This window comes from Coloeus monedula (assembly GCF_965178545.1).
Source record: "Coloeus monedula genome assembly, chromosome: 2".
In the NCBI taxonomy this organism is placed as follows: domain Eukaryota; kingdom Metazoa; phylum Chordata; class Aves; order Passeriformes; family Corvidae; genus Coloeus; species Coloeus monedula.
In genome coordinates this window covers 46838507-46851571 of record NC_138782.1, presented here as the reverse complement: position 1 = coordinate 46851571, position 13065 = coordinate 46838507, and the positions used below count along the sequence as shown (strand labels likewise).

General features: G+C 36.0%; 1 protein-coding gene across 3 annotated transcripts in view; it reads left to right on the top strand.

The window, feature by feature from the left end:
- SIPA1L2 (signal induced proliferation associated 1 like 2) overlaps positions 1-13065 on the top strand; it is a 127640-nt gene that overhangs the window by 106494 nt on the left and 8081 nt on the right. For 2 of the 3 annotated variants that reach the window (XM_082302499.1, XM_082302498.1), the window contains exons 17-19: positions 1600-1753; positions 3750-3969; positions 10695-10826. In XM_082302499.1, coding sequence (XP_082158625.1) covers positions 1600-1753; positions 3750-3969; positions 10695-10826 — 506 coding nt within the window. The remainder of the gene's footprint in view (positions 1-1599; positions 1754-3749; positions 3970-10694; positions 10827-13065) is intronic. The other variant, XM_082302500.1, reaches the window with a different exon arrangement.

Here is a 13065-nt window from a genome sequence, read left to right as displayed (position 1 = left end):
GTTCTTGCTTTCTTTTTGTGCACAAGCTATTTGGTTCTCGATAAACCATAGTCAGCCCCTGTCTATCTCAAGAAATTGACAAGATGACATGCAGTACCTGATTTTCAAATGTTTAATTGGGATTACTCTTTGTTTTATGGGAATGGGTTATTTTTATCTAAAACCTAATCTTGCATATGTGCGTGTGTTTATGGCAAGAGTCATATTTAAAAATATATTCTGGAATATATATGCTATGAAATATGAATCTGAAGTTAAGCTCTTAAATTCCTAATTTTCAAAAGTAGGAGATGTCACTACCCTCCTGTCCTGGTTATTTATGTTTCTTTGTGTTAACGTAGAGGTGATTTCATTTCTCCCCGCAATGTTTTAATTGCATAATTTGTTCGTTCATAGTAGTATTTAAATTATAATGTGGTAACTTCAGGGTTTCCCACAAATTTTGGATTTTGAAATCAATGAAGTACTGAAACTCTGTCTCCTTATTTTGAATGGCAGCCTTAAAATACAATTGCTTAATGAATCGGAGTATTTAGACTGAAACAATGGCAATTTAGAAAATTATCTTCAAGAGATAGTTCTCTTCAAGAACTATTAATTGACTGCGACAACACTCCATATACCAAAAAATATTTTCAGATTTTTCCATGGCACACAGCATTGCCTTGCCTCTTTCTTTCTAGGAAAGCTCTCAGTATGACAGAGAGGAAATATCTCTCTGAGGATAATTATGTTGAAATAAAATAGCATCTCTAATTACAAGTGATGATGAATATCAGGTCAATTGCTGAATGTTGTGCCACTATAGGTTATAATTCACTGAGAATTGCACTTTACCATAGCAAAGCTTATTTCCTCTGTGCTGAAGACAGTCACTGATGAGGCTGCACTTGGCAGTAAGCAATGGCTTCCAATGTGTGTTCTGTGTGACTCGCAATCTTCAGTTCTTTCGATTACATTCTCAGAGTAAACCTGTTAAAATCCTGTGTTTCCTTTCTCACTGGAAGGAGCTGGAGGTTAATAATTCAGTTTGACAGTCTGTTGTGACTGTAACTAGATTTTTATGTGCTGATAATTAAAGAAGGCACCTGTTTAATTTATCTAAATAGCTTTATGAAATTGCTGATAATAAAATATACTTAGCACACTGGGAAATTGATTGTCAATACACTTCAAACATTGCTGTGATGACCACAGTAATTTTGCTAGATTGTGAAGCTGGATGCAATATTGCACTGTAAAATATTGATTTTTTTATTTGCTATGGAAATAAAAGTATTTTGTGATGAACCTTTGGAAATGTTGAAATAAATATAACTTTTGTACTGATAGAGAAGTGTGCTGTGTAAAAAAGAGAGAGGCAAGCTAGTAGAAGCAATGATTATCCTTTTTTAAATTGTTCTTTAGAATTCCTAAACTCTGCTTCTCAGTGGTTTAAGAATGTCATTTTGTACCCACAAAAAGGTAAAGTGATCAAAAAATTTTTATAAACAGAGTGCTCTGTGTCAGGAGATAATTCTAACAATTTTCACTTTGACAGAAAATGATTGCAGTCTTTCAAATCTAATTTCTTGCTAAAACCACCAATTTTCTCAACAGAGTGTATGATGATATTGATGCTGTGTCCGCATCGAGTCCGCTCCAAACTTCTGTGAGGAATGCCATTGTTGAAAGCCAGCAAGTCTTGTCTAAAGAAGATTTTCTGAAGTTGATGCTGCCAGACAGCCTCTCTATGGAGGAAGGGAGAAGAAAGGTTGGCTACTTTCTTTGGCTCTATGTGTTTCAGTCACAGTTACCTTAGAAATGGGTTTCTGGTATGTCCATAATTGCTACACAGAACGCAATATTGTTTTGTACAAGCTAATTTTATTCTATGGGGATGACTCTAAGTCCCAAAATATAACTTCCTTCAAGGATGGGAAAGGTTTGTTAGATGATTATGTATAAAATCAAGTGTTTGTTTAAGTATGTCTTTGCTTAGCTTGACCAGAGGTGGGTGCAGATTGAGCAACTTCATTATAATTTGAAAGGTTAAAAGTGACATTTTAAAGGAAGGATGCCTAAATTCGTACATCTTGTATGTATTAAAGCACATGAATAGAAGTAGCCAACTTTCCTCCGCCCTGTAATAGTCGGTACCAACAATTCTGCTAGAAATCCAAGTACAGTTTCATGTAAGTGTCAGTGTCAGCTGCTCAGGAGGCATAATTGTCAGTGCTACTGGAGAGCCAGGATCTAATCTTTATAGTATGATGATAGCTGGTAATGTTTAATAGTTCACAATAAGTGGACAGTGAACTTAAAATTTGCTACTCCCCTTAAGTATAATGGTTCTGAATTCTGTGCTTAATGTGAAATAAAGAACAAAGCAATTAAATTACTTGAGATAATTGTCACACTTCCATATTAACTCAATGCTCTCTTAACCCACTGTGTTTATACGATATGCTAAATAGCATAATCGTCATGTCTGAACAAAAGTAACACATGGGAACCCTCTAAGTGCAGAGCTGAATTTAAAATTCAGATCACATATATTTTTTAACATGTGGTATGTTAAGTGTGCATTATATGTGCTTGAATTTTTGTGGGTCATGTCCTAGAAGTTTTTAAGATTTATGATTGATACAATAATTGGAGGGGTTTTGTGCAGGTTTCAAGAACTGCCAGTGTTTCTGGCTACCTAAATAAGAATCAACAAAGAGTGAGGAGGTGTGGCTGAGATAAATGACTACTATCCCCTTCCCCTCCAAGGCACCTAAACAAAAGTTAAGTAAGTGAGATCATGGGCCCTGACTCATAAGAAACCCTAGCCACAGGAGCTGGCAGTATACAATCTTTGGTTGTGCCTCCACAGAGGGTAGTAATCTTGATATTGGCAAGCCAGTTACCTTTGACAGCGAAGTCAGAAACGAATTTCCTGAATACATGCGATTCTATTCACTGTTTTCAAAAGCTATTCCTCTTAAATATTTGTTCTGCATAGGGAACATGCAACACATAATTAATTACAAAGAAAACTAGACATTTAATTGTTGTATGCAGGACAAACCAGTAAAATAATTAAGGCATTAACTGTCCTTTGTAGATGTAAAGAAAACTGGGTTTGCAGTCCTGAAAAATGATTTACAAAGTGCAATGGTCAAACTTTACAATACAGTAATATCTTGTTTTACTGTAGATATTTGGCTTGTGGTCTACATAACCTTTTGAAATGCATAAGCTGTTTTCACTGAACTCTGTTATCTTCTCTTCTAAGTCTATTTTGTGATATCCGGAGAGACGTCGTGTCTCAAGTCACTTTTATAATCCAATGAATTATGTGGCAGCATATATCAGTTCAGAATGTTTAGCATTAAAGCATGGTCATTTCAGATTAAAATCAAACAGTTCTATGTATAGTCTTGAATTCATGTTGCCAGAGTTGGTAACCTTATATACATTTCTGTAAAACATTGCTGTCATAAGGCTATGAAGTTTTCATTCACATTTCAGAATTAATAAAACTGCATAGTATCTGATTAATTCACAGTGATATGTTCCAAAATATTGAGAAGTCTGAATATCCAATTCAGTAACTCTTTTGAGGCCCCAGTAGATCTGATATGGTAGAAAAATCTCTGATCCTTCTGTATTAGTTCAAGAATTCCAGAGTGCTTGTCCAGAAAAACATTCCCAAGAACTGATGATGGGATATGATTGTATGAATCACTTCAACCAGCAATATGGGTTCTTATTTTTATCTTTAGTTTTCATTTTATGGAAACCTTTCCCCACGGAGGACACTTTATCGCACGCTCTCTGATGAAAGTATATGTAGCAATCGAAGAGGATCTTCCTATGCCAGCTCTCGAAGTTCAATGATAGACCAGGCCTTGCCAAATGATATCTTGTTCAGCACTACTCCACCATATCACAGCACATTGCCTCCCAGAATGAGCCTGACTCCTGGAATGGGAAATCTGAGAAGTAAGTGATTGTCACTGTCATTGCTGAGTTTGGAATATTTGTGGTAAACTCAAACGAATCACCAAGTATTAAGTGAGATTTCACTTTCGAGGTGAAATTAAGAAATGTCAAATCAATGTTCTAGTTGTCCTAGTAAAAGAATACTTGGCCAACAGTACATGCTCACACTTGCCATTAGTTTTCAATTCATATTTATCATGTTTGGAGACAGCATTCACGTTACTTCCCAAAGAATTTTCATGAGATCTCTGATAGGAAAAAACTTTGTCTGAAGATATTTCTATATTTCTAGTTATCATTTTATTTTTCAGTGGTGACCTAATTAAGCCAAGCTGACCTGGTTTGGTTGTTTTTTTTTTAATTTTATGTGCACTCAAATTATTGAAATATTTGCAAATATATTTGAAATAACAGCTAAGTGGAACAGCTTTCATTTAGATGATCCTTTTAGTAGCATCGTAAAAGGAAATGGGCAATAAATGTTGACTTTGACTTCAATTTCCAAATTGAATTTGCTGATACTTTTTTTTTACCTATCAGTGAAAGTTTTACAAATGACACCTCATTTTTAATGGCAGCAAAAGAGTAGTCTGAGGTGCTAAGTTAAAACTATTTTATGAATGTGGTTTTTTTACTTGTGATGTTTTCATAAGTGAGACCTTTACTGTATGCTTAGCTTGCAATAATTCCAGGACGAGCTATGAAGTTTGTAGTAATTTTTTTTTTTTTTAATGGAATGAAAAGCCCAAATCTACACAGACAGATATGCTAATTTAGATTACATATCTATATTTGTTTATTTAATAAGAGTGAATTGTTTTTTCAAAAATGCTGAATATATATGCTTCTCAGTTAGTTTAGGCTGACATATAGTGGACACCTGGAGTTGACACGCAATCTGGAAAAAAACCCTCTTTTCTTTAGCTACTCTAATATTGCATCACAGCTGACTGCAATTCAAAAAAAAAAGTGGACTCTGAAGTCCACAGTTAAGAAGCTGTGGGTGAATTTCTTGAAAGCATTAAGGACATTTTAGGCCCATGTCTGAGGTGAACGCAGCCAGATGATTTAAAAGAAGTAGCAATAAAAAGGGCTTTGTCATTCATCATGTCCTTCAGGAACTAGCAGTCATTTCCTAACTTTGAGAAATAAGCTTCATGTACAAAACACTTTTCTAGTTAGAGTGGATTCAGGTATGAGACTGAGTTTTGGTCACTAACCACTGGTTAATTTTAAACTGGTATCTCAAATGAGTGCTAAACTCCTGCCTCACATGGGAATGCATGCTTGGTGTACCTTTAGGCATTCTAAAGATATTCTTCTATCAGAGTGAAACTCTTTACTATAAATTTAATCTGAGATGATCCTATTCTTTTGCACATAGAAAATGGAGATCCATTTTGTTTCACTGGAGATGAATTAAGTAGATTTTTGTAGTCTATGAAGGAGTTAGGCATCCTGATTGTGTTTTCTTTTTTTGTTTTCCACTATGTTAGGCCTTGTTTTTTAGAGCCATTTCTTGTGAATGTAAACATGCAATGGGATCAAATGTACAGCTTGCTTTTCTTCAGGAGATTGACACAAGGCAATTAACTGTGTACATCCAAGCTTTATACTGCTCCTCCAGCAGTGATATTTTAGCGCATTTTGTATTAGTTCTGTCTTAGACACCTAATATTTCATTCTTGCTGCTTCTTAGATACAGAAAGTTATATATATACATAGCTGGAAAAAACCCCCATGAAATCGGTATCCTGTCAGTCAAAAACTGATCCAAGGCAATTCATGCTGTTTTCATATGCAACCTCTATTTTCTGCTTCTGGTTCTGTATTTTAAAAGTGCTTATCAATGCCAGCTGTATCGAATCTTTTGTGGTGTTTGTTTCAAGGAAGATTTAATTGGTTATCTGTAATTACACTCTGAAAAAAACCACATAATGGCTTGCCCACCTAGGTTTCAAAAATAAGGTTAGTCAGTATCTCCATATAAGAAACTAACTTTGGGTCTTTTTAGAAAGGTTTTTTGTAGTCAGTGCCTAGTAGGTATTTACATTCTACAGCAGTGATGTGGTATAATTTTAACATGAGGTTGTAGTTTCAGATATCAGGATTCATATCCTGTCATAGGAATGTCTTTTGTATGTGATCTCAAAGCATTTTAATTTTACTGATATTTAATGTTTATAGAAACCAGTGGAAATAGCATGGCTTTGGCTGAAATTAATTTTAGAAAGGTATATTCTTGCACGTTATATCCAGCATGAAATACTGAGGCAGCACCAAATCTCATGAGACCCCTCTAACACGGAAAAGGGTGTGATTAATAGGTAAGCAAGGCAGCACCAAAACCAGAGTAATAGGTTACCCTGAAGGGTTTCAGTTTACTGGGAAATTACAATCATGAGACAGAATGACCATGCAAATATAGAAATAGGAAGTTTATCTATGTGTGATGTTGACTATAAGAAGATGATGGGAAAAGTGAAGCTACAGGACTTTTTAATTATTGTTTTATCACTGGGGGAAGTGATGTGAAAAAAGACTTGCTTTCAGTAAAGCCTGAAATGCAGTCTGACGGTCAAGGGCTGTTGATTGCAAAGAGTACACAAATGTAGAAATACTCACTTAATTTTATCTTATTTTTAACTTAAACCAAGAAGGAGAATTCATGTAGCTAAGAACTCTTGAATTTTACCTTGGGGGCATTAAGGATTCCCGGACTGTGACAGTGCTGTTCATGCTGAGTGATTCTAACATGCAGGTGCAGGTGCAAATCTATGCCCTTCTTGCAAATTCATGGCAGGTGAATGAGCAGGGAAGGAATGAAAACTGTGAGAACCACTGATACTGAGCTAGCGTAGTAACATAAGTCAGGATCCCAGGGAGACACATGGAGACAATCTGATTGACACTGCGGGCACCAGGGTCCACTCTATTATGAAGCACAAAAAGAGAGGGGAAAAAAAATGCCCTAAGTGAAAAACTGGCAGGATGTTCCTGTGCTATGAGGAAAGGAGCAAGGTGCAGCATAGTTCCAGTGAAGAGGGTCATAAGGAAGGGAATATTTTACAATGATACGCTGACAAATTCCGAAAGTTCTCAGACTGTACATGTCATAGGGAAAAGGCTGCCAGAAGTGCAGGAAATGTCTCTGCAACTCTGTTCATAGACAGAAGTCTTGTTTTCTAACTGCCTTACTACCCATGTTAGCTTCAGTCCACAACTAAACTTGTTGATAAGGAGCACTATTAAAATGAAAGAGCATCACTGTGTGTTGGTGGTGTGCAATGGTAGCAATTTGGAAATCAGTTTTTCAGTAAGCAGATAAAGGCCGTTGATTAATTCACGCGACCGAAGGAGAACATGTTTGCTGTTACCTGTTCTCACAGTGAATAGTTCACCTTATTAGAACATGCAACTATCTTCAATAACAGAAGGGAAGGAAACAGTGCTTATCAGGAGCACATGTCCACAAGAGCCTATGAGCAGGCTGGCAACTTTGAAGGGGGACTTTGGGCAACCCTAGGCAATACTAAAGAAGGGAAGGGTTCAGCAGGCAGAAGCTGTTGCTTAAGAGGACTATAGAGATGTAATTACTGATTACAGGAAAGAAAAACAGACATCCCACAGAGAGTGGGATTCACATTTGCATGAGATTTGATGTATTTCTTCACCTGCAGCTGCTTTGGAGAGAATCTACTTGTTAAATGACATGTATAGTTTGAGCACAGTAAGCAAGGAGTACTTAGCAGATAGTTTTTTCATGATCTCCAATCTCTGCATAACAGTAGCAGTTCCAGCTGAAGCAGGATAATTGTCTTGGAAGTAAAAGAGGTTAAGTTGGGTGAATCTTCCTTCTTTCTGCATAACTATTTGCTCTTTGAATACAGATGTATGTAGGACCAATAACCATCAGTTTCAGGAGCTGTGTTGGAAACTGAACTGACCACGTAATTTTGGTGAAAATAGGGACTCTTGAAAATGCTTTATACTTTTATGCATCAATAATAAAAAAAAATAAAATTCCTAAATGTAGGAAGTGACACAACTGAAAGAAGCAGAAACTACAAGATCAATTATTTTGTGCCCAAAGGAGTACAGCAAATAAAATAATCTTTAAAACTGAAGATAACACTGAAAATGTTTCCTCAGAGGAAACTGTGTTGCTTCAAAAGTCAATCTTGTGTGCAGTAAAGTAGTGGCCTGCTAGATTAGGCATATCCTCCTAATACAGATATTAGGACACACGGATGTGGGCATGCTTAAGCATCACTTGCCACCTTTGCACAAATCAAAAAGGGAAACAGGCAACAGCTGCTGATGTGGCAGTCATACACAGACAGAGTGAGGCAAGAGCAACGTAAGAGAAGCAGGGAAGAAATGCAAATACAGGAGGCTAGAAATAATTTATCTCACCTGGAGCATTCCTGGAATACAAACAATATTCTCTGAAATTCAAAGGCCTCTGTCAGTGAAGTTCCTGTTTGGTATTTTTATTCTTTTTCTTCTTCCCCCTCTTTTCCCCTCCCCATTGCAGAAGAACACAATTTATGTCTGGAAAATGAATTATTCTGTGGTGGCATACTCACGCTTGTTCAGTTATTCCACTTAGAATTTCAGCCATCAGCATGAGCACTTGCATTTTCAGACCTATCAATATTCAAATCTCTACTCTGGCAGGCTTTCTGCAGTTGAGTGGCTCTGTCAGGGCTGAATAGGATCCAGCCTAAGGTGAACTGAGGTTCTCACAGAGACAATGCATAATGAAGGATGACTACTGGTGAATGCATCACTCCTACACTTTAATTTGGAAAGCCAGCAGAATCACGCTGGGAGCAGGCTTCTTCCTGACAGGTTTCACAATCAGCCTCTGTAGGCTGATCAGACAAAAGCAAGGACTGTCCCTTAGGGCCTGCCTGCTGGTCTAGAACCAAAAGCTGGCTTGCCAGTCTTTCAAGTAAGGTATTCTGTCTATTTTCCACAACAGGGATGTATGAAACATTTGTACTTGCATAAATAAGGTTCTTACAATTCCCAAGTCATATACAAAAGTTCAGAGACTGCTCTGACTTCAGCTGTCAGTATACTTGCACAAAGGTAGCGTTAGGTAAGGCTTTATGTCTGTTTATAAGGAACCGAAAATGAAATCTTAGTACAGATATACAAGTAGAATATATGTCTGTATTGTATTTTCCATTTCATATAACAACCATTTTTACATCCAGAGAGAGGTATTGAGAAGGACATTTCTACAGAGTTTTGTCAAGCCACTTCCAAGTGTAATGTAACGATACTGCATCTTTAATATAAGTGTAACAAGATAAATTCTACAGTAAAGAGAATTTCCACCTCTTCTGCAGGGACTCCTAATTTTTGACAGAGGATTGTAAGCCTCCTTCACTTTCTTTTTCCTCATATTTTGTATTCTTTTTAAGCAAGGTTTATGCAAAGCATAGAGCATATCATATGCTTTAATCATTCCTCTATCCAGTAGAATGCCTTGTAACAACCTACACTCTGTGGATTTTTAGCTCAGAATCTTTAAGTCAAAGGACATTAATATCAGGAAAATGACAGCATGCCATTTCCTTAAACAATAATGTATCTTCCACTTGTATGAATGCATTTCTTCCTTCATTGTTTTTTGCGTTTGGCCTTTTCCTGGAAAAAAATACTCGTCTTACATATTATAGTTTATATCACTGGAATAACTAGATGGAAACTTCCTCCTGAAATATTTGAGGAAAAAATTACTATGTTGACCTTTTTGTTCAATTGGAGCAGATATGTTTGAAGCAAAAATTATCTTTGCCTGACTATACTATGTGATAAAATTGTTATATTCCATTTCTGGCTTTATGGGTAAGATGAAATGTGATTGCAAATAATAGTTTTGGTTTATGATCAGTTTTAAGAAACTGTATCTGTTCAGTATTCTTTTTAACATGTTTACATTGCTCAGCGTGAAGATTGCTTTAGACAGATTAGGAAAATGTAAAACTATTCAAGAAAATTATGAAAATTAGCATCTCCTCTACTAAAATGTATGTTTGTGGTACATTCTAGAAGTCTGCATAGCTGAAAGGTTTGTTTGAACAATTCATAGTGTATACATTTCATTTAATATATGATCTGTGTACAGTATATGTGTGACAGCTCACTCTGATATCACACACAAGTCTTACATCCTCAGAGATACAGCTACAAATGTGAAACTAATAGGGTAATTTCAATGTCCAAGGGAGTTTTGGATATAGGCTAGAATTTACAAATGCCTTAAAAGAAAAGCAGATGATTCTTTTTAATTGCTTCTGGAACAGGAATACTTTCCATTTCAGAGTAAAACTGTGCATGTAAATATCTTGCATGTTGTTTCACAAATATAACTTTGTGTATCTAGCAACTTTTGTACTCAGTGCCCAGGTTTAATATGCTATGCTTTAGAATGGATGTTGCCTACTCACACAGTGTCCGTACGAAAATGTGAGGGACATGTCATGTGCAAAGTGGCACCAAAAAAACCCCTTTAAAACCTTCCCATCTTACTTTGCCAGCATTTAGAAATTGTTCCACGCATACTGAGTATTGAACAGGAAAAGACAGACACAAGAGAAATGAAGATAAGCACTTTTTGCTTATACATTTTTTACAGATCATTATAGTAGCTTCAAAATTAATTGCACATAATTGTTATAGGAAGACTAATTATTTTGTTTATTGTTTAGATGAATTCTGGTTCTCAGATGGGTCCTTATCTGATAAAGCCAAATTCAATGATCCTGGCCTGATGCCCCTGCCAGACACTGCCACAGGGCTAGACTGGTCTCACCTGGTAGATGCTGCACGAGCGTTTGAAGGTAACAGGAAAATTTGAATAAAGATCAATGTTCAGTACACAAACATGTTTTGTTTTTTTTTTTAATTTATATTGTATAGCCACATTCTGAATTACAAAAATGCAGTGTTTGCCTCTGTAGCCCTTTAGTTCTTTTGGCAGTATCAATTCTCAGTGTGGAAGATTGTCCCTGAAATTTTGGGTCTTCACGTTACTCTCTATATCCGTTTTAGATGCAATTCCTCCACTTTAGTGATGAGTTCCTTCTGTAATGAATTGAAAAATCAATTATTTGAAGGAGAGATTCAAAGCATTCAAGTTAGATGTTTAAAATGAAATGGGGAGTAACACTTCCCTGGGTTTGTTTTGTTGCGTTTGTAAACCGGCATGTGTAGTCCAAACGGTGTTGCAGTCCCTCTCAGTTTTCATAAGCCCCTTGAAGACCAGGAGAAATGTACAGTATATTTTCCAGTAGCAGGACTTGAGATGCAGGATATAGACCAGGTTTGCTTTATTAAATTTTGGAACTAGATTAACCATGGAAAAAACCTCATCCGCCTCCGGGAGCTAAACCTACACTTAATGTCTAAACAGAGAAAATGGATGCTGGTTTCAGTGTTTATATGAATATACACGGTTGAGTGTTTGTGTTCTCTTGTTTGAGAGGTGGTTTTTTAGGTTGCTTTGCTGTCCTAAAATGTCTGATGTTTCTTAACTGGTGTTGCTTGCGTTACTGAATGTAATCTGTGAATAAGGATGACATTACCACAGTCATCATTGTATAAGATACAGGTCTTAACTAAGTTAGTGATTTGGGTCTTTTTTAAAATGATTTGGGTCTTTTTAAACTTTTTTAAACCCTGGAAATCAGTTTTCTGGTTCCTGGTGCCTTCCCACAGTATGAAGTGATAAAAGTTCACTTTCACCAAAAGCTCTTCAGAACTGCTTGTTATACTAATTTAAGTGGCATTGTGAAAACCCAAACCAACAGCAATGATTAGGAATTTGAAGAACTGTATCATTTCTTGACCTGATTAATTGTATGTGAATTCATTACTATTCAATACTACTCAAACATGGCTGTGGTAGCTGGCAGGAAATACTGTGACACTGAGAATCTTGACAGCTCTTCCCATGCATTCCTACGTTTGATTGCTCAGGGAACACCCTGATATTTGTTACTGACATCTTAAACTACTGAAAAAAGATTTGAATCAGTAAATGACTAGCTCTGCAACTTTGTACTTGAAGAATATTTCTAAATGCTAATAAAAATTTTGAGTTCAGTTGAGTGAAAGATCATTCTGTACCAGCTATGCTCCTGTATTTTTAGCTGTCTTTGAGAACTAATAGATTTTCATTCCTTTTACTACCTAGTATCATGATGAAAATAATTTCACTTTGGTAAGTGTTATGTAAGTGTAATTACATTTGAATTTGAGAATGAGAAGTAGAACAAGATAGCTAACCCACAGTGCTCTATCCTAGGGAGGAAAGGTATTCACTTGTTGGGTTTTAATTGCAGATAATTTAGATAATCTGTAGATAATGCTGAAGAACTGGTGGTCTGAGTTGTAAGATAGAAGCTACTTATTGGATTGTAAGAATTTGAGTAGTAAATATTAATTTATTTTTGTATGAAGGAATATAATTCTTTTCTGTTTAGGACTCTACAGTAGAGACATCTGTGTATATGTCAGATGATTTATACAATGTTTTGACTAAATTCATAGTGCTGCGATTAGAAACTTTTGCAAGAAGTGGAATTTTTAAACCCTTACTCAACTTTATCCTGTCTTGCAATTTGACAGTTATTTTAAAAAGAATAACTGATAGGCATGTCATAAAAGATCACTGAAAGGGAATGTGTTGGATATGAATTAACAGTGCAGTTTCCACAAGTATTTTAATGTTGTTGACTTAGAAGCTGCTTCAACTTTCTATTTAAAAATAGCTTGGAACTACTATTCTGCATTCCATCAATGTGAAAAAGAGAGTGGATGATTCTAAAGTTTGTCCACTTCTGAATATAAAGCTGCTTTTATCTTTTTTTTAAACTGGGTGAAAATGGGATCACATTTCATATAGGTCCATATAAAAAACCTCAAAAGTAAGCAAACACCTGCTCCCCCACTTTCACTGGAAAGGACCACTAAAAAAATAATAACTTTTTAATACTGAATCTGTGAAATTAGAGTTTTTCCTCTAGTCTGACTTTGCCAGCCTGATATTTTGAAGTTGTGTTCTCTTCTAGAACCTAG